The following is a 21,961-nucleotide window of genomic DNA, read 5'->3' as shown; positions in this document are numbered from 1 at the left end:
TGTAAGTTGAGCAAATAAAACTTCTGCAAATCATCAGGTATTCCAAAATTTGAAGTTGTATAATGTCAAGTATGCATAGGCATTCTAAATTTTAAACTTTCTTCAGGGTACACCATACCCAAATATTCACCCATGATGTGATTTGTGCACCCCGTAACACAACTTGAGCACCCTTCCAGGTGTACGTTGCGCAAATAAAACTTTTGCAAATCATCAGATATTCCAAAAGTTGAACTTGTCTAATGTCAAGTACACATAGGAATTCTAAATTTTCAACTTTCTTCAGGGTACACCATACCCAAATTTTCACCCAGTTACGTAAACCAGGTTTTTTGTGTCTGATTTTGCGCACACATTGCATAAGGAATTTTTTTTCATTTTTCAAGAAAAACCAAAAAAAAAAGTTGTTACATGATGTTTGAGCAGTAATATATGAAATAGACTGATAATTTTTTGATTTTTTTTTTTGGTCATGTCACCTATAATTTGGCCCAAGCGCACCATTAATCTCATAACACCTAGTTGGAATAAAGTACACCACTTTGAGAAACAACATGTGTTCCTTTATAATTGAGGTAGGGCTTGATTTTGCTCAGCAAATGCTCTAACCATGTCACAACTCTACATGGTTAGAGCATTAGTGTCATCAATGAATGGGCAAAATAGCAGATAAACCACGGAACTTACCTTCAAGATTCTTGCAGGTAAGTGGGTTGTATAAATTGTGAAAGCAGATGATGGGTCCTGATAATTCTAACCATATCAATAAATTCTTCATGAACACTTTGTTTTTGGTTTGCAGAAAAATTAATGAGAGGTGTGCGAGTAATCAGGACAATGGTGAACAATAGTGTCCATCAGTGTAAAAGTTATCAACTGCACAACTTCGTGATGCAAATGATACCAACAATATAGGGATCCCTGATTCATCTCATAATTTATGGCCATCATTTCTTTCAAAGATGCATAGAGAAGCATTATTCAAATCATTGCTTGCATTAATGTGGTTTGAACATTCAATACTGAGAAATGAGCCCAATGTCTCATATAACATTTCTGTCAATTGTGTAGTTAATTCTCTCCTTAGTCACTCATTCCATCATGCACCATTTATGATTACGGATGAAGATCTTGACAAGCTTCACAAGAAGGGAAGACTCTGTGTCACGGCAGGGGTGCTATAATCTGGAATGTAATGTTGATCCGACGGAAATTGTAATTCCCTTTTGAGATCATCTGTCCGTTTTTTGCAAGATTGGACTAATCCAGATTAGACTAGTCCCTTTTAAACAGTGTCGCCTCTTGTCAGAATTCCATTCAAGTTTTGACAATTATAAGATAACATGCAATTGACGTTTTGACTGATCCTTAACTGTCCTTCATCATACCAAGTCACACCTAATCTATACAAAGTCACACCTAATCTATACACGAGTTGAAAAACATCATCAAGATGGTCTTACCCGGCGAGATCGTCCAGATACCAGCCAAGCGAAAGAACAACCAGCCACCAGCAAGGGCAGGTCGTTTCGGAGCCGTACAAGCACGCGAGGCCGAAGCATCCCAAGCAGCCCTCTCGAATCTGACCAATCCCATTCCAACTCCGAGACAGCCACCAGAGCCAGCTGCCGATGTCAATCAGCCAATATTTGATGTTGTTATGAGAGCCGATGGAGCTGATCCGGTCCTTTCAAGTGATGACGAAACAACTAACGTGCCAGAAAATCGAGCCGAGTACTATCGAAGTTGCACATATCAAGAAAGGACACTTAGAGAAGAGGCTCATTGGCGAGCCATCTTGCCCAAGGTTTTTGTCGCTTTCATGCCCTGTAGTCGTGAAACTTACCAGTGGTGTGATATGATGTCGTGGAATCGGGACTTCAACGTTCCTTGCAGATGCAAGGATTGGCAAAAGAGAAAAGTCGAAGTGGACACAATTGATATTCTAGGCAAGACTGATTTCGTCCCACATGGCTCCTTAATCATATTGCATATATTCATTCATGTAAGCAATCTTTCGCAGGCCGAAGGAAGCTTTCTGTAGAGGTGTGCCATTGCACAAGTGACTTAGTCCGACTAGTTCGACTTGGATACATGGGATCCAAACCGATACTTCCACGAACAGCTTTTTCCATTCGATTGCTCCGGTTCCACCATACGTTGTGGAAGTATTCCAGTATACGTTTGGCTTCCTTCAGCGAAGCAATGGATGAATTTCTAGATCCTCGAAACCCTTTGTTCTTAGTTCCTGGCTCTGAAGAGGTAGTCCATGTTCTCATAGCTATTCGGTCTTCATATTGATTATAGACCGATTTGATGTTACATACAGACCCGAGACTTGCGCCGCTGCTTTTCAGCAGCGGTTGACGCTTACCGAGAAATGCTGCGCATGGAAGACGAATTGGCGTCAGCGGCTCTGCGATTGACACCTCTAGAGGTGTTAGCTGGGAGTTGTCCAAGCTGTTTTGGTCCGAAAGTCCCTGGCAAACGACCGAACGAGCCGGATCATATCATTTGTCTTGACGCCAATTTCCAACAACGAAGGCACCTGGGAGCAAGCGCTGCTTGGCGAGGTGACACCGGGGTATTACCGGCTGTGTTCCTCTCTCCAAACCAAGTTTTGTCATGGAAAACGAAGATGGAACCTACAAACAAGCGAAGTAAAAAAGGCACAATTGTAGATGAGGTGGTGGTGAGAGGTTTCTATCAATCACTTCGAATCATACCTTATATACTGATTGTTTGATGCAACGGCACAAAACAGGACCCCTGCAGTGCCCAACATACAGCTGCAAATGACGCTCGAGGGGGTCAGACATGGCGAGGCTGTGATGAAACGGGGTTGATGGGCATGGCATGTCGTCACGATGTGCTACTCAAATTTATCAACATCATACAATCTGGAGAACGGTGGGATTATCTCTAGATGATGTACATATGATGAACAACTTATCATTGATTTCATTCAAATAGCGGGTATTATCCTTTGGCAATGCTCGACTGGATCTTGCAAACTACTACTACTAATGGCCATGTACCCCGATTTGGAGTCCTATACAATATAGGATGTAGCATGGAGAAAGGTATCATTAAGGTCAGTTGGGCTGGTCTAAAATGAATAATAAACTGACTGTTGGTTCCATCTCTTTGGGTTACCAGCGCGAACTGTTTTCCGAAGAAAGAAGAGCTGAAAGATTGAAGTTTGGTACTAGTGTGTTTCATTCGTATGTCCATCAATGGGCATGCCAACTGACATACAATCCCAGGTTCAATGATGACTGGGGGCTTTCAGATGGAGAAGGGCTAGAGCGCATATGGGCTAGCCTGGCCTCATTGGTTGGAGCCCTGCGATATTCGACAAAGGCCCACAGGCTTTGTGCTTTGGCTTTGCGAACACGTCACACCAATGAAGGTAAACGAAAAGTATCTGGTGTGTTATGTTTTTAAATACAATACCATTTGGGTAATACTTAATTTACTTATAGTATGCTCTTTGATTGATCAGTAAAGTGGTTGATTGCGCGATTTTTATCAAGCAAAAAAATGAATGAGGAGAGTGTTCAAAAGTTAAACGCACTGCAACAAAAAGATCCTATGTATACACGGGAGTACCTAAAAGGGCAATGGAATAGGCAGAGATATTTGCAACTTCGTAGTATGGTCACTGAAAACTCGCAGGTGTTGAATCAAAAGATCAATCGCCTGATCGAGCTGGAAGAGAAGCATCGAGACGCCGAGTTAGTATCTTTTTCATGTAGCACCTTATGCAAACTTACCTTTCCACTTTGGCTTTAGAGAGGAATTGAAAAGTCTCAAAGCTAAACGCAGGAATCTTCGTACGGCCTCTGAAAAACGCAAAATTGCTCATCTGCCCGAGTCAATTCTGATCCTTGATGATCAGATTGATGAATTGGTCAAGGAGCTGGGGAGTGATCACTACCGCGATATGCCCAGTGCTTCAAGTGCGCCAAATTGAGCTCAATTGTAGCTATTATACTTGTGCTTACAATTGATTTTCAGCATCAAAGGGTCGACTTCTTATCCGGATAAGAGTTTCAAAGTCCAAACTTTATGGAGCCAAAGTGGACGTATTTGAGAGTCAGAAGAAGAACGATGAAAGAGAAGGTAAATATTTTCATTGCTGTCATGGAATGTAACCTGATAGTGTGAAAGTCTAACATAAATTTGATAGGTACTCGCATGCAACAAAGATCTAAAAAACATCTTCGAGACAAACAACGGGCTTTGAAAGATAAATACAATGTGTTTTGCGGTAATGTTGAGAAGTTCAATAACGAATACCAATCCCCCAATCCAATTGAGTGCCCGTCCCTCGAGGAGATCCTCAGGATGTCACTGGCCGATCATTTCTGGGACATAGGTCAGCTGACACACCCAGACGAAGCTTGGGCGGTGGACCGCGACACTCAAGACGGAATACAAGCTTACCTGGCGGCAAGCCATTCTGAGGATGAAGTACGCCGAGTTGGTCGAGAGTGTAGGCAAGAAGTGAAGTGGGCCCTGGACAGACAAGAGAAACTATTGGTCTTCTCAACGTCCCTAGAACTTGAAGGTCAGCTATGATTTCTATGAATGCATACGTGGAATGATTGTGATTGATACTCAGCTTTGTTTATTTGATTATAGACGGCGACACCGAGACTGTTGCAAACAAATGGTTGGTCAGTCTAGTATTTACAAATGTAGCATCTGCGACAGACCGGTTAAATATTAGTAATGTAGCATCTCCAACAGACCGGTTAAGTATTAGTAAGAATGTCTTAAAGGCTGTTTACACACATGTAAGCCGAGATCATGCCCGATTATGCATGTTCTGGAACATCAAAATGATCGAGTTGATTAATAAAACAAGGAGTTACAGTCAGCTGTCTGAGCAGGAGGAGGATTTGATGAAGATGCGATGGTTGGCTTTGGCGAGAGAAAGCAAGCTGACGTGGAAGTCAGCAACTGATTTTGATATCATAGAATCGAATCCTCTGGATGAAGCTGAAGTGATTGAGCATAACTTTGGCCTTCTGGAGATTAACGAGAATGAGAATGATGATGAAAATGGTATTGGCCAGTTGAACAAAGTGGACTTTGATGATATCGAGGCTGATGGTGATGGTGTAGATGAAGTAGATTGAGTGCCACTGGTGTTGTATCAAGTTGAAGTCGATGGTGATCCACATGTCTATGTGGTTGGTTCAGAAATGAAGATTAATTCGCTAGCTGCTTTGTTCGTACATAGATGATGAGACTTACCTTCGATCCTTAGAAGGATTGTTTGAGGATCTTTTGACAGAGTGACTTATGTCGGAGTGAATCTCTTGAAATGTACGTTGTGAACACTTTAAATGTATTTTGTTCATATGAGAAAGTGCGACAATTGAAAGGGTACACCACCAGCGGAGTAGACCATGCCAGAGCGCGCTGTGATCTTTCAGAGCGCTCTGGGGACTTGTGAATTTTTGACTGATATGTCCCCAGAGCGCTCTGTGGACATTCAGAGCGCTCATACAGGGTATCCGAGCGCTCTGATGTGTCTCAGAGCGCTCTGAGGACTTGTCGATTTTTTTTGGTTAGTTGGAAAAAAAGGAACCTTGCTGTAAGAGGAAGACATGTATGTTTTGAATATGTTGAGCAAAAAAACATTGAATTTTTTTTGTTTATGTGGACTTGAGGTGCTATAAAGTGCTGTTCCAGAGCATCTGGGGTGCTCTGCTGAGCAGCTCCGGCTTCCAGTCGATGGAATCGTGCACTGTATGTTCGACTTACATGTCTCTCGGGGCAGGTGCCACAGGTGGCCCTTTAAAATAAGACAATAAGAAACAGCTTCAGTTGAAAACCCCTTCAAGGTTCCAATGAGAGCCGGACAATCAATGCCTGCTCCAATCTCAATTCCTTCCAATTTATCTTTGTCCATCTGTAGTGCTACCACCTCAAGTTAACATCCTTTCAATCATTCATCTCAGTGATGATCATTTGATTCATTGATGACCCCTAACTACCTTGATTATAATTTCAGACAGGGGCCTGCAAGTATGAGCTTACATCATCAATTCAAGCAGCAAGTGCAATTACCCTGTGGCCAATGGTGTTTGTGATTTTGGGGAAGCATCAAGCAAACACCCTTCCCAGTGGTACGCACACTCTGATTTATAATAGTGGACAAGCTATTGCGAGCATCAACAGAATATCATTCATTCTGCAAGCTCTTGACAGTCTGGAAAGTCAAAACACCAAGAAAACCTGTAGTATTCATTGAGATAATCCAAGGTGGGATGTGAACAATCTTCAGAATTTTCTCAAGAGTCCCACATTTAGGTGGACAATCAGTACTCTCAATATTCCAAATACAACACAATATACAACACTAAAGCAAAAGCAATGAATTTGGTTTTAATTTGCAACAAAGCTTCTCTAGAGCACAAGCATTTTGATAAACCTCAAGTGAGGTGTTTTTTCAAATTTGTGTGCTCCACTGTGCACATACATTTTTTAAACCCCCTGTGTTGCAGGTCCTCTATTGGGGGTCTGTTTGCAAGCCTGGAAAGTACGAGTTCTTCTGCTGATGCTGTGAGTAGCTTTATCTAACGTATCAACTGTACAAGGTGATTCATGTCTTAAAACATGATTCAAATAAAGATATTCTGAAGTCAAAAAATTGGGTTTCATTGTACAGCATTCAATGCATCCCACTGGGAGACTTGTATCCATACCATTTGGCAGTAATTTTGTGCTGTTTCAATCTGGGAGGATAACAAGTCTCTGCAGACAAACCAGTTCTCCTTCTTACTCCTTCATTAACACCAAAACTAACAAAATTTGGCTTTGAGAATTATGAGATCATTTGTCTTCTGTCTCTTCATAATTTCAAAACTTTCTTCCTCAATCAAATGCCCATATACACTGCGATGTAAATTGGATTCAATACCAAGAAGTTATCCAGAGGATATTGAAGTCCAACTTTATCAACCCTTTAAGCTTAAACCTGGTGCAACCTTGTCATCCAATTTAGAATCTATAAGTTTGATATCAACTGAAAATTCTCATCCAGTTTCTGATATTAATAGCTTTAAGAGGCTTCTCAATGTGAAAAAGAAGATCCCAACATGGTGGTTCCTAGACATGAACTTGGATGAATTGGCATCAACCTTGAGACTCTCATTCCCATCTCTTCAAGAAAAACTTAGCTCAAATGCATTCTTGAAGGGTAAACAGGTAGAAAAAACAATTAACATTGCAGTAGACATACTTGAGAATTACCACTTGCAATCAAAAGAAAGAATATGGGTACTTGCTGTGTTGACACATCTCCAAGAATATCTACCTAAGGGTGATTTGAAGCCAATAGAAACAGACATGAACAAGGGACCCATAAGGAATGCTGCCCTCCAGCTTCATCTGACAAAGGGTATGAATTAATTTAATAACTTGATACTGTTGAGATATAGAAAGATTTGTATGGATGACTGACAATTTTACTTTCTGAAATAGGATTAAATCTTGTTGGAGCCAGTCAGGAGTTATGGAACTCAAAAGAAGGCCCCAAACTTTTGGATATTGATTTGTGTAAGATTCTTCTCTCTTGATTATTTTCTGTTTTTTTTTTTTCAAATAATGACACATGTGTTTGATTCAAAAGCCCTGTCAGAGGCACTCTCAAAGTTTAAAATCATAAAATGGATCACAACGCAATTCAAGACAGATGAAGCCTCAAAATCATCGAACTTCATGGTTGAGACTCATGATATTCTACTTCAGGAACGCTGTCCAATGCAAGAAGAAATATTGCAACCACTTTTGTCAAGATGTTCACAACATTTAGAAGAACAAGATACAACACCATGGGACAAAGAACTAGCTTACATAATACTCCATAAATATGGAAAAATCTATCCTGCAGTCAGAGATTTTGTAAGGTTTAAAAAATCACAAAATGAGTGCTTCAAGAAGACATATGACTACAAAGAACTACCAAATCTCATATATCAGGCAAGTAAGGATCTTGGGCCTTTTGAAATTCCAATGAAAATCTTTCTCAAGGAAAAGAGTATAAACATGGATAGTATCAAACATGTAATTGAGTCTATATTCAGGACTAAACACCAGTATCAAAGATGGGAAACTGCTGAATCTGAACAGCTGGCTAATCAGGAAGATTCAGTGATCCGCCTACTACAATACATCACCACCCAAATTGATGGTGCCAAGTCATACCTTGAAGGTCTTGTGCATCATAGCCACCTGTAGCACCTGTATAAAGCGACTTAACAACCGACCATAAAGTGTACGTTATGGTTGGCTGTCAAGCCGATGCTTTGCAGCAGACCACTCCAGATGATCTGGATCACTATTCACCCACACTATAAGTCCTTCTGAAACCTTTCCAAAGGTTTTTTTTCGACTTTTACACACTAAATAGACCATTTCCTTCAATTTCTGCGAAAAAAAATCTGGATCCGGATATATATTTAGAGCCAAGTCCCCAGATCACACAGAGTGCTCTGGCTCTGGTCCAGAGCAACTCGAATTGATCTGGCTCCGGTCCAGAGCAGCTCGAATTGATCTGGCTCCGGTCCAGAGCAGCTCGAATTGATCTGGCTCCGGTCCAGATCAATCCACGTTGGTCTGGCTCCGATCCAGATCAGGTCAAGTTGATCTGAGAGCTTCGCTCAGATCAATTTGGGACTTTGCTCAGCTGAACTCGGGTCCCGAGTAAGCCTCTGATATGTCTCCCTTCTCAAAGTCTCCTCACCTCATTCCATGATACTTACAACCGGCTCATAATCAACTGTAGTTTAGCCGGTCCAAAAGATCAAAATCACACAATCAACCGACCTTCAAGACAAACCAACTCACGAGTGCTGCATTTGAAAAGTACCCACCTCACTCACCTCACAGCTCATCACCAAATTCAAGACACTTATCAAATTCAAACTCATGTGACTTTCCTCATGATTCAAAGTTCAATTGCCTCCACACTGAGAATTCAAACTACCGTTGTTCTCGAAAACCTTGTCCGAGTTTTTCAAGAACAACAGTCCTTCCTTTGTGGTCCTTTGACGTCTTGGGTGCAATAGATTATGTATGTACAAACAGAAGTCGCCAAAGAGTTTTCAGTGTGTGTGTCTCTCTCAATTCACTCAAATATACATACATACATATCTAAACAGATCATAGTTGAATGTCAGTTAATTATAAACTCAATACAATTACTGAACCACTGATTCAACAATTCAATAGGATTGAATTGACAAATCAACTGATTAAATTCATTCGATCAGATCGTTGAATTCATGAGAAAACAATTCATTTCATAAGAGACAGTGAAAGAGTGACGAGAAAAGAAATATAATACAAAAGAAACTTGAATCAGAACATAAGTAAAAAGTGGTAAGAAATGAAATATAGCAAGAAGAACTAAAACAAACTGTAAAAGAGTGAGGAGAATGGAATAAAGTGAGTGATATAAACACATCGAGATTCGAGTTCAGAGCGTGACAAACTGTGAAAGAGTGAGAAAACAGATATGCGACAATTCAAAATCAGACAAATCGAAGTGATATTAAAGAGTGAGGGTGAGAAACAAAATCGAGTTCAGAATGTAATGTAACAAAGAGTGACGAGAAACCCGAGAGGGAAAAAACAGCAATGGCAGTCAAAAAACAATTGAACCTCCTTGATTTCCATAGCACAATGGGAATGTGCGACCAAAACTCCGATCTAATCATCTAAAATATCAAAAATTGAGAAAAGAAAAGAGCCATGAAAAAGATGAGAAGGGTAGGTATCATATGGCAAAAAGAAGGAGTACTGACCATCCTCCATTGGTGAACCATCCAAACCATCATCATTTGGGTTTTCAGCAGTCTCACGTCCGTTTTTGGATACTTGATTGGTGATGTGAGGCCTACGTTTGTGTCGTTCATTCAAACGCTGCACATCAGATTCAGCTTCTGAGGAATCATCAGGAATTGTTCTCTTTGAGCGAGGACGAGGTTGTTGTCTCTCCTCTTCGGCCAGCTGAGACCTGGTAGAATCTTGGATTTGGTGTGGTGATCTTGACTGTTCATCATCGCTTGAGCCCTGATCATTGCTGCCTCAAGCGTTTCTTTGAGATTCGTTGGGAGCTTGTGATTGAGTAAGTTGTTCTTCTTCTTCACACGAGCTGTCACGAGAAGGGCTAGCGGGGTTTTTTGATTTCTTCTTTTTTTTTGATGTTTTCTCGACCGCTTCTTCTGGTTTCCGTTCGATCACAAAGTTCTTGTTTTCAATGTCTTTCAGCCACAACTGTCGAGTCGAGTCCTTGGCCTTTCGATGTCCCGCCTTGAGCGCATCTTTTGACAAAAGACTGCCTTCCTTCTGGATGATGCGAATAGGCCACCCCCTCAGCTCTAATTCGCCTTCGGGGTCTGGCACTTTTGGGAAGATATTCCCTCTATAGACAGCATCTGCATTGAAAATGAGAAAGTCAGAGATAAGTTGAAGATCAATCAAGAATTGAATAGGAGGGAGTATGAATTAGGTGTGAGACTTACCAACTAATGAATTTAACTCGCGTGTCAGCCTCGTCTTTCGCTCATCGCTAGGTTGCTGAAACTTTGCTCCTTCGATTTCCTTGCTGACAGTCTTCCCATGAATATAAGTCGCAAACTTACTTGGGACTTTTGCGATTTTTGCAGCCCAATCAGCAAACGGTACATTATTTGAATAGACCTGTCTCCAGCCCTCAAAGCTTCCGCAGCCGACTGCAGTGAGGTAATAAGTGATTTGATAGCGTTGACAAACAACCGAGAACTGTGTGTTGAGATATTAGTGTAAAGCAGATGTGTAGGAGTCAGCAGGAATTAACTCACGTCATGATGAGCTTTCTTTAGCTCAGTTAGCGACCTTTTCTGAAGTGTAGCTACAGACGACGTCGGTTCCGGCTGGCCGTGACACGTATGCAATTTTTTGACATCCACAAGCCTGTCGAAGATGGGCTGATATTTCAATCGATCGGCCTCGCTAAGCTGAAGAACCTTTGGGGGTGATGACTCGGCTTCAAGGTGATGCATGCTGAGAACTTGTTCTTTGTCTTCGCCGGAGACATCTTCCGGTTCGATGTAAGTCAAATCAGGAAGATTACCTAAAGCAAAAAAAAACGGGTCTCGAAAGACCATCTTCTCGTTGTCACTGAACTTCTTCCATATGTTGGAAACCTTCGTGTTTCGAGTGGCCCAAGCTTCCTTATTGGCTCGTGGAGGTACTGTAACAAAAATGTATGACTAAGGGATCGAGTGTACTAGAAGTGAAAGATAGACTTACACTGTTCATCCAGGGCAAGCTTACAGAAACCTAGGAAGCGGATCCAACAATTTGAGTATCCTTTTCTACCTCCTTCACCTCTATGCCACAATTGGAACAAAAAGATCAATTCATTAGTTAGTAATTCCATCATACTTTGAGACAAGAAATCCAAATCAAACTCACACAATGCTCCAGACAACCACTTCAGGAAGACCTCCCATCAGTGCAGCCATCAGCATGCGCTTCTCGTATTGCAATCTGATGGTTTTGACTAAAGCATCGATCTCGGGTGCAGGACGGCTTAAAGTAGAGCCCTGCTTAGCAATGTTTTGTCGGAGAGCCACGACCGTCCAATCATCAAGAGATTCTTCAAAAGTATCCATCTCTAAACCAGGGAAGCGAGAGCGGAATACAGGTGTTGGGTTTGTAGTATCATTTTTGTTGCTAACTCCATTGTTAACGTTGAGCGTTTGAGAATTGTTAGAGTTAGATGATTGTTCATTTCCTGTCTTTCTTTGAACTTTCTTTCTCGCATTGACTCGATTAGCATTTGAGGTGGTGGTTTTATTGACAGGAGCTGAATTGTCTGATTCATTTGTATCATCGTTATCGTGTAAGTCAAGATCTTGAAGAAAGTCTGAGTCTTCGTCGTTGTCTGTAGACACATTCTGTGTCTTCTTGTTTTTTTTGCTTGTTGTGGCTTTCCGGTTTGTGGCGTTGGAGTGCGGTTGACTCGTGGTGGTCTTGGACTGTGAGGCCCTAGTGGTGCGGCTGTTGCCGCGTGTGTTGGTGACCATTGTAAAGAATATCAAAACAGAGTGGACAGTATTGATTAGAAGAGGATTGTATTGAATTGAGGATGATGATTGATGTCGAATTGAAGCACAAAATCGGATTGAGACGAGAACACAAAAGATGGAAGTATTGAGTATTGACGGTATAAATTTCTGATGATTGATATCGAGCGAGATGGAGATAGACGATGAGGGAGGGATCAGAGTGTAAGATTGACAAGGAGAGGGTGTTGAACTGAACAAGTCCAGGTTTGAACGTGCGAGTCGGCAGATCCAGTCAATGTGTTGAAGTAGTAAGTAGTAAAAGTGATTCAAAAGTTTTGAAGACAATTAAATGATGAAGCATTCAGGTGTTTCACAGTACAGTTTGGCCAAGTCTGGACCCTGGGGGTGGAGGACGTATGAATGAGAACTGGTTAGTAGCATACTTCTATGCAATTCTATGGCGCTTTAAGGGTATTTTACAATTTTGAAAATGGTTAGTAGCATACTTGTATTCAATCTGTAGTAGGTGACTGTCCACCTTGTTAGTTTTACGACTTTTCACATCTTTGGTGTGATCACAATCATAACTCATTAACCAGTTTTATTTTTAAAGCATGATGATGAGGTGAAAAACCTCCATAGAACATTCACAAGTTTAACGAGACAAACATCTTGATTGATTGTAGTGTCATTAAAGCAGCAAATCTGGAGGTGTAAGGGTCACATTGCAAGACGCAAAGCTTCAATAATAGTATTTTGATTCTCATCTTGGAGTAAAAGTTGAATAACTTTCCTAATGGTCAAGAATGGCTCATTAATTGAATGACAAGATTCACACCATAAGAATTATCATTGAGTGTAATTGAGGAGTCAAGCTGAAAATCTTGAAGACTAGGGGCAGTATTTTGAGACACATTTCTCCAATGAAGAAAATCCAATATCAACTTAAAGTAACAGTTGACGAAGATTCAAAATGGACCAGAAAGGGCCAATAATTGAGGAGAAGTTCTAGATGATAAGTATTCTATTTGATTTGACAAGTTGAAGCGCAATATCAAAGGGTAGGAGTTACATTTGGAAACACATTGCTCCAATGAAAGTTTTTCAATTCTCAACTTGGGGCATTGGTTAAAACATTTCCAAAATCTGACCAAATTCCTATATAATATTGATGACTTTCATGATATATCATGTATTCTCATCACAATCTCATTGGTATTTCAGCAGTTGATCTCACATGAGGGGGTTGTAGTTTTTGACACACTGCTCAAATAAAACTTCTGCAATTTTCAAGTTGGAACAAAAATTAAACTTGTTCCATGATGGGATAGCATGACTCTATTATTGGTTTTGTTTTTGGAGAAAGAACTGGTTGTCATTTGATGTAGTATATGACCTTCTCACTCTCAAATACTGAATGACACTTGGTAAATGCACCAAAACAGGGCAAATGCCACTAAAAAAAAGTAAAACAAAGAAAGTTGAATATTTGATAGATTCAACATTCCCCATCATGAAACAAGTTCAATTTTTACTGCTACTTGAAAATTGAAGAAGTTTTATTTGAGCACCGTGTCTCAAAGAGTAACCCCCATAAGCTGATAATTGGTACTCAAATATCATTGAGAATGAAAGATATGTCAATAAAGTCACCAAGAATGTAGAGTCATTCTGCAACATTATTAAACATTTTCAACGGTGTCATTAAGTTGAGAAACAAAAAATTTTCATTAGAGTGATATCTCCAAGATGGTGACCCCTACCCTTTCATATTTGCAGCTCGACTCCTCAATCACACTTCAGTAAGCATATTGATTCAGTTATAGATTCATGCTGTACCATCCGGAAACTCATCTAACCTGTGCATTTTGTTTCTCAAGATGTTACTTTTATTGAAGCAATGTCTCTCCAAATAAGTCCTCGAGGAAGAGGTAGTCAAGAAACTATGGGCTTCAACAGATGATTTGAATTATATAAACCAAATATTTCACCGATCTCAAATATCCACAAAGATTATCAATATCATGACGATTAGCTATAGAGGCCATTTGGATAATGCTGAATAGCTGAAGTAATTACTTCACTTTTGGCATCAAAACAGGATAGGAAGGCCTGGAATCTAAGGGTGATCCCCAACCCCTTTCTCAAATTAAGCACCAATCACTTCGCTTACACAGCTTAATCTTCCAATTAGTCTCAAATGGGGAGTATCGATTACGATAATCAGATTATGTAGGAGCAGATATACCATGCACATATGAAAGGACTGATTGAGAATCATGACACTTCCTGTCATAAACTACTTCGTTCAACTGTGCTCCAAGCCATCATCATGGCCCTTCCTGGCAAAGAGATTCGACCCAAAATCAAGCGTCAGAAGAAGGCTGACACTGGACCACCCGGTTCTGCTAGGGCGCGATTAGCAACTTTGATCGATCGCGAGGCTCAAGCATCCAAAAATGCACTTTCTGACGATCCTGTACCCAATAGTAACACAGCCGGTCCCAGCAATGCGATTCAAGAAGACGAAGTAGACCACGATGAACAGTACGACGAACTCATAACAGGTGACAACTTAGAAAATGAAGGAAATGATCCGGCAAACGTTGTTCCAATGAACCGATCTGAATACTTTCGAAGCGTCACCTACCAGGAGCGCACGCTTCGTGCAGAAGCCAAATGGAATGCTGTTATCCCCAAGTTATTTGATGAATTCTTACCTTGTAGTCAGATGACATTCCAATGGGGAAACCCTCAATTATGGAATCACGACTGGAACGATGAATGTAAATGTGCAAATTGGAAGATACACGAGGTTGTGATTGATACGATCGATATCATCGGTGAGCAACAATTTGATGGCTCTGTTTTACTTCTTAACCAAATCTGTGGAGTACTTATGCTTTATTTCATAGGCCGATCCAAGCTAACAATCAAGTCTTGCAAGTGTACTTCGGATTTGGTACGATTAATCAACATGGGCTACATTGGATCCTCCCCTACTCTCCCAAGGACGGCAGTTTCCATACGATTGCTACGATTCCACCATATACTGTGGAAATTTTCCAGCGTACGACTGTCTCCTTTTGTGGAATGCCTCGATGAATACCTAGATGCACATAACGTGATGTTTTTGGTTAGTGGTAGTGATCAGGTAAGCTTACAAAATTATACATACATACTACATATCTAAGAGCTGATCACCTCCATCTGGATAGCCTCGCGATCTAAGGAAATGTTTTTCCGAAACCGTTGACGTTTACCGAGAAATGATCCGATTAGAAGAAGAGATGACCACTCGAGCATTGAAGTTATCCAGTCTAGAACAGCTTGCTGACAACTGTCCGTCGTGTTTTGGTCCCAAGATTCCGGGCATTAGGGAGACTGAGCCAGATTTAGTTATATGTTTGGATGCAAACTTCCAGCAAAGACGACACCTAGCGGCAAGTGCCGCGTGGAGAGGTGAAACTGGCATATTGCCTTCCCTCTTCATCCCACCAGCAGAGGTGAAGATTTGGAAGGATAGGCTTGAGACGGTTCCAAATCGACGTGGCCGCCGCGCTGTGGAGGAGGTGATTGTGAGTACATACACGTTTCTCAACCTCTCAACTTATGGTCTTCTCTTCAATAAATACTAACATAGTCGATCTTTAAAACTAATGTACTAGGATCCTTGCAGTGCTCAACACACTGCTGCGAATGATACAAGAGGTCGCCAGACGTGGCGTGGCTGTGATGAAACCGGATTAATGGGAATGGCTTGTCGCCATGACCATTTGCTTAAATTCATCAATTTAGTGCAAACTGGCGAACGGTGAGTTTAATGATTCCCCTCCCTTTTTCTGCTTTGAAACAACGCGACTTACAGATGTTACATAGAGGGTATTATCCGCTTGCCATGCTGGATTGGATCCTCAGGATGACAGTCAATGGAGATGTCGACGCTCCTCGATTTGGAATATTGTACGACATCGGATGCAATATGGAGAAAAGCATCATAAAGGTATATTGTATTCACTTTTCATTTCCAAACAACATTCATGGAATCTCTTACAATTATTGATTCATTACTGTATAACTGTATCTTTTTATTTGGCGACTGAACCAGAGGAACTTCTTTCAAGATGAAAGAGCAGCCGGTCGTCTTAAGTTTGGGACGAGTGTATTCCACTCTCACATCCACCAGTGGGCTTGTCAGCTGAAGTACAACCCACGACTCAACGAGGACTGGGGTTTGTCTGACGGGGAGGGGCTGGAGAGGATCTGGTCCAGCCTCGCCGCTTTGGTTGGAGCTCTAAGATACTCCACCAAAGCTCACAGACTCTGTGCTCTGAATCTGCGTGCACAGCATACAAACCAGGTGAAGAGGTCTCAATCAAGTATGTGAGAGGCGTATGATTTTGATCTCTTGCTTGAAAACTTTATAAATGCAATATTTGACTGTATGTAGTACAATGGTTGAAGAAACGGCTGTCCTCAAGTCGAAAAGTGTTCCATGAGAGCGTGGGAAAGCTTCGTTTTTTGAGAGCACGGAATCCGATTTGTACTGAAGATTATCTGAAAGCGCAGTGGGCTCAGCAGCGGGAATGCCAGCTTCAGGCTATTGTGAATGAAAATTCACAATCTCTGACTTCAAAGCTGACTAAACTAGGTCGGCTGGAAGAGCGTCATGCAGAGGCAGAGTTGAGTGATGTTATGATGTCAAAAACTGGCTTGTTTGATGTGCTGATATGGTGTTGATCTAGAGCAGAGCTTCAAGCTGTACAGGCTAAGCAAATTCGATCAGCTTCAGAACGTCGAAAATTGATCCTTCTACCAGAGACCATGCAGCTGCTTGAAGAAGAGATAGATGGGCTTGTGGAGCAACTGGGTGGTGATCACTATCGGGACATGCCTGGTCGAGCAAGCAAGTGTCTCATTTGTACAATTAAGATCTATACACACATGATAACCATGTGTACTCCTCTTGCAGCACCAAAGGGTAAATTGCTGATTCAAATCCGGGTGTCAAAATCGAAGCTTTATGGTGCTCGCGTTGATGTGTTTGAGATGCAACGTAGGAACGATGAAAGGGAAGGTTTGTTCATTTCGCGCTGGATTCTAACTTACCCAGCTCACTAATTATTTTTGATTTGTCATTATATATGAAGGCACTCGTATGCAACAACACACAAAGAAAACTCTCCGAGATAAACAATCGGTTTTGAAAGCTAAATACAACTTGTTTGAACGGAATGTCACTAAGTTTAACAACGATTTCCCGGACAATCCTATCCTGTGCCCACCATTTGAGGAGATGAAACGACTATCCCTACAGGATGGTTTTTGGGACATTGGTCAGCTAACTCATCCAGATCAACCATGGGCCGTTGATAAAGATACACAGGAGGGAATTCGTGCTTACCTGGATAAGACCCATGCAAGTGATGAACTACATCGAATCAGTCGAGAGTGTAGGCATGCAATCAATTGGGCATTCAAAATGCAAGAGAAGTTGTCAGCTCTCAAGACAGCTGTTGAATTGATAGGTACATATGACTTGAGATATGTTAAAAACAGATACTGACCTTTTGTTGTGGCCCCCACTACAGATGATAATCCGGAAAGCGAGACAAATAAATGGATTGTGGATGTTGTTTGTTCTAAACTGAGAATCCCGACTGCGCGATTGAAGAAGAGTAAGAAAGTTCTTCAGGCTCTGTATTCACGGATCAAACAAGACCATGCACGGTTAATGATTTGCTGGAACTGTGAAATGCGGGATCTTTTGTCATGTACAAAAACATATTGTCAGCTTACTGATCAAGAAGAGAATGAATTGGGTATGCGATGGTCCGAGCTAGCAGTGATGAGCAAAGTGGCCTGGGCAGCAGGTGCAGAAGCAGATATCGTTGAGGCGGTTCCACTCGACGAGGACGAAGAGGCCGAAATGTTTCTAAATCTTGAGGATGATGATGATAGAGACGAGACCAATGACGAGGATGAGGGGAATGAAATCATAGACGAGGTTAATGAGATCGTTGGCTTGGCAGATAATGAGGATGTGAGAAGAGACGGCGCTGAAGAAGGGGATGAGCAAGATGAACTCGGACCTTAGGTTGATGTGGTGGTTGGCTTGGAAGGTGTTGAAGGTGGACTGTGAATGGTTCGATTGAGTTGTAATTTGATGGGATTGCATTGTGGCGTGAACGATGGTTTATGTTTGATTGTTTTTGATGCTTGGTACTCAGCAGTGGTGTTGAATACTTGTTACATATTTGTTTTGTTGATTATTACATATGTGTTATATCAAGACCCTCCAAAAGACTCGATGGCTTCCAGAGGGTTCTGACTCCTGAGGTACTCGCGGTCTGATCGAGGTCAGCTGAGCAAAGTCCCAAATTGATCTGAGCGAAGCTCTCAGATCAACTTGACCTGATCTGGATCGGAGCCAGACCAACGTGGATTGATCTGGACCGGAGCCAGATCAATTCGAGTGGCTCTGGACCGGAGCCAGATCAATTCGAGTTGCTCTGGACCAGAGCCAGATCAATTTGAGTTGCTCTGGACCAGAGCCAGAGCACTCTGTGTGATCTGGGGACTTGGCTCAAAATATATATCCGGATCCAGATTTTTTTTCCGCAGAAATTGAAGGAAATGGTCTATTTAGTGTGTAAAAGTCGAAAAAAAACCTTTGGAAAGGTTTCAGAAGGACTTATAGTGTGGGTGAATAGTGATCCAGATCATCTGGAGTGGTCTGCTGCAAAGCCTCGGCTTGACAGCCGACCATAACGTACACTTTATGGTCGGTTGTTAAGTCGCTTCATACAGGTGCTACAGGTGAATAAGAGGTAGTAATCAGGAGGGTCTCTCCATTCGCATGGCTTAAGAAAGCTGAATAAGCAAAACTTCATCTGTAGCTGGTGTCACGTGAAGTAGTGAGTGGAGCAGGTTGTGAGCTCAATGAGGATTTTTTCATTGATAGATTATCATATTGATACATTCTTGTAAATGGGATGGCTTTCTTGATCGCCCATCTGCCTCAACTCAAAGATTGAAGAAGCAGAGCAAGTAAAGGGGCTCCAATTTAGTGTTATGATGATTCGAGTCAAAATCAAAAGATGAGCTTCGATTGATTGTTGTTGTATGTTTGATGGCTTGGAGATCGTCCTGATGTGCTCAAGGCCACCGTTCTTGATGCAAAAAGTGATGGATCCCCTCGTTCTTCTTCTGGACTTGATTTGCAACATTGTTTGTAGACTTGAATAAGCATGATAATCGAGCCTAAAACGACATATCAGCAGATGTCATGTTTTGACTACAACTTTGATATGATTCATTCTGACTTACGTTACAAAGTTCACAAGATGTACCACAATTGATGATATATTGATATAGCAGATCATGAGCTTGATCAAATCATGAATCGAATTTGAATAAGGAGTCAAATCCCTCAGTAACTCAGCTATGTCCACTGTTGAGACAAAAAAATTGATTGACAGAGTTACAGACTGTGAAAAGTGATTACATCACAGCAAACATATCTTTTGAGGCCCTGAAGTGTATTAGAATCCTTGTAGATAGCAATCAACGGAGTGATGCGATTGAGAAGACTGAATTCAGAACGGTAAGCTTGAGTGAGAATATACTAAGGAAGGATTGCTAGACCAACCTACAAGATCAAACAAGTGAGTCAAGTTGATTCTAAATGACCATGCCAAGTCCACCCAACACCTGAATGGAGTTTTCAAAACTTGAACAGGTGAATCACACATTGAAGTTAGGTACAGTATTGAGGATTTGTCAAGTAGCTCTTCAAAATTGATCTCGATCTTGAAAGACAATAAATGTATCGAGTGAATCGATCAATACTGATGCAAAGTTTCAGAATATGACGTTCATATCATGATTTGCTCTGTATAGATTCTTTTTGGTATGCAATCGTAAGGGGGATTGATGAGATTGAAGCGTTAGATGTGGCTTCTCTTTTTTGGCTGCTTCAAACTCCCTTGGGTCGTTCGTCTTGCGTTCGATGGCGGTAGGTAGGTTGAATGGTTGATTGCGGATTTTTGGTCCTGGACCCTTCAAGCAGTGGTCGTAAATAGTTGTTGAAAAAGGAAAAAAACAAATGAGTTTTAATAAATCTCAAGAAGTTCAAGGCAAACTAACAACTGACGTCATTGTTTGGAAATGCATGTTCCATGGGTGTAATTATTGAATTCATGATTCCACTTCGTTTGACCAAGTCTACATAACAGTAGAATAAGCTATATTAAAGATGTTGAATTGCGTATAATGTTATGAGGGAAAAGCTTACCACAATTCTAATTTCCTAGTATAAACAAGAGAGCAAGTCAGTAAAAGATAAAATCATTTGTGATGGATGAAAAAGTTGCCGTTTGATCACTTATTATGAAGAAAAACAAAGAAAAAAGTTATAGCTTACTAACCAGACTAATGAAGAATTGGAGATATTGAGATTTCATTGAATGGCATGTTTGCTTGTTTGACAGGAACTGAAAGTGTTATGAGCCGATTTGGATAATTTGAGTGTTTATCGCATGTTGTATGAAGGAGTACCCCATTGTTTTTGAAAAGTTCCAGTTGAATGAAACATTGATTCCCATTCAATTGAGATGATGAGAAGACGAGCAACAGCCTGTCGGAAGTCCAAAACCTTGGCTGCTCAAAACTCACAATTTTTCAAGCAGCAAGTGGAGGTTTTGTCCAGTTTTGTTCGAATTGATGGTTCTCGGTTAATATGTATGATTTCGATTTTTTCAATCAGTCATTGGTGCATCTGTAGATAAGTTGGAAATGCTTGAAGATGGTGAAGTTACTGAACAAGATGAAGGATCATTAGATTGTATAATTGAAAGATTTGTATTTAGATATCTAGATTTTTTGGTTTAATTATTTTTGCTTGTTATTGTAAGTTATGTGACTTTATCAAAATTGAATTATTTTAAACAAAGTAAATGGGATCCAATAAAAATCCAACACTTTAAGATAGTGTAAAAATGAAGCAGAAGAGTTATAAAGTTTGTTGTTGTTTTGTTTTAATGAGAGTTTAAAGATTATATAATTAAAGGAAATTGATTGAGTTTAAGAAGATTGGAGTTAATTTGATTGATAGGTGGTGATCTTGAAAAACACTCAAACTGAGTATTCCACAATTCACAGTTTCTTAGCGCAGATATTTTGATTACCACATCCTCCCCCAACTTCCACGCTGTCCGCAGCGCTGCAGAATATTCCTGAAATGAAGATATGCATGCTAAAATAGAAGATTCATGACCACCTCCCCCAACTTAGATGAAAAGTTCCTGCAATTTCAATCTGCTCCCCAACTTATATAAAAAATAACACTCCTGAAATAAAACTTGAACCACCTCCCCCAACTTGCATAAAGACCCCAACTCCTACATCAACCATAAACTTCCTCCCCCAAATTAAATCTGAGATCCCAGTCCTAATTCCATTCCCTTTTACCCCATTTGTTGTTTGTTATCATATTTATATATTTACATTTTGTTCTATATTTAATTTTATTGCTGTGTTGTATTTTTATTTTATTCTTGTGTTTATATTTAATTTTATCTTTTCTTTACCAATACCTTCCACCTCATAATTACTCCTTTGCCGTCCAGTACCAACTTGGATTGTCTTCCACATAATTTTCCGCTCTCCGACCTTAACACTTATGATAATAGTCTTATTCCCAATTTTTCAAAAAAACTCTAACGCAACCTCAGTAACCATATTCCTTAGTCCTGACAAAATAATTTCCAATTCATTACCATAACATCAATATACCCATTCTAATAACTTCAACCTGGAGTCTGTCCCAGTAATCCGAACAATATATTATCTCAAGAATCCATCATCCGCCCCAATGTCTTCAACCT

At 40.7% G+C, this 21,961-nt stretch overlaps 4 protein-coding genes across 4 annotated transcripts; 3 read left to right on the top strand and 1 right to left on the bottom strand.

Annotated features, from left to right (window-relative positions):
• Nucleotides 1–7,131: 7,131 nt before the first annotated feature.
• Nucleotides 7,132–8,669, top strand: MELLADRAFT_62503 (uncharacterized protein; the record flags this gene model as incomplete). The annotated part of the gene is made up of 4 exons (XM_007408967.1): nucleotides 7,132–7,417; nucleotides 7,501–7,575; nucleotides 7,649–8,230; nucleotides 8,557–8,669. The coding sequence occupies 4 exons, from the start codon at nucleotides 7,132–7,134 to the stop codon at nucleotides 8,667–8,669; spliced, it is 1,056 nt and encodes a 351-aa protein (XP_007409029.1).
• Nucleotides 8,670–9,296: 627 nt separating this feature from the next.
• On the bottom strand, nucleotides 9,297–12,412 carry MELLADRAFT_71666 (uncharacterized protein; the record flags this gene model as incomplete). The annotated part of the gene is made up of 6 exons (XM_007408953.1): nucleotides 9,297–9,737; nucleotides 9,825–10,457; nucleotides 10,545–10,803; nucleotides 10,863–11,254; nucleotides 11,314–11,393; nucleotides 11,479–12,412. 5 exons carry the CDS (start codon nucleotides 12,090–12,092, stop codon nucleotides 10,108–10,110), a joined length of 1,695 nt encoding a protein of 564 aa, XP_007409015.1.
• A 1,994-nt stretch (nucleotides 12,413–14,406) lies between these two features.
• MELLADRAFT_85567 (uncharacterized protein) lies at nucleotides 14,407–15,179 on the top strand (the record flags this gene model as incomplete). The annotated part of the gene is made up of 2 exons (XM_007408968.1): nucleotides 14,407–14,917; nucleotides 15,001–15,179. The coding sequence occupies 2 exons, from the start codon at nucleotides 14,407–14,409 to the stop codon at nucleotides 15,177–15,179; spliced, it is 690 nt and encodes a 229-aa protein (XP_007409030.1).
• Nucleotides 15,180–17,232: 2,053 nt separating this feature from the next.
• Nucleotides 17,233–18,171, top strand: MELLADRAFT_85566 (uncharacterized protein; the record flags this gene model as incomplete). The annotated part of the gene is made up of 2 exons (XM_007408969.1): nucleotides 17,233–17,570; nucleotides 17,682–18,171. The coding sequence occupies 2 exons, from the start codon at nucleotides 17,233–17,235 to the stop codon at nucleotides 18,169–18,171; spliced, it is 828 nt and encodes a 275-aa protein (XP_007409031.1).
• Nucleotides 18,172–21,961: the final 3,790 nt, after the last annotated feature.

The sequence above is a fragment of the Melampsora larici-populina genome, assembly GCF_000204055.1.
Source record: "Melampsora larici-populina 98AG31 unplaced genomic scaffold MELLAscaffold_14, whole genome shotgun sequence".
NCBI classification, from domain to species: Eukaryota; Fungi; Basidiomycota; class Pucciniomycetes; order Pucciniales; family Melampsoraceae; genus Melampsora; species Melampsora laricis-populina.
Note: the sequence above shows the minus strand (reverse complement) of the source record. Positions and strands in the feature narration are given on the sequence as shown.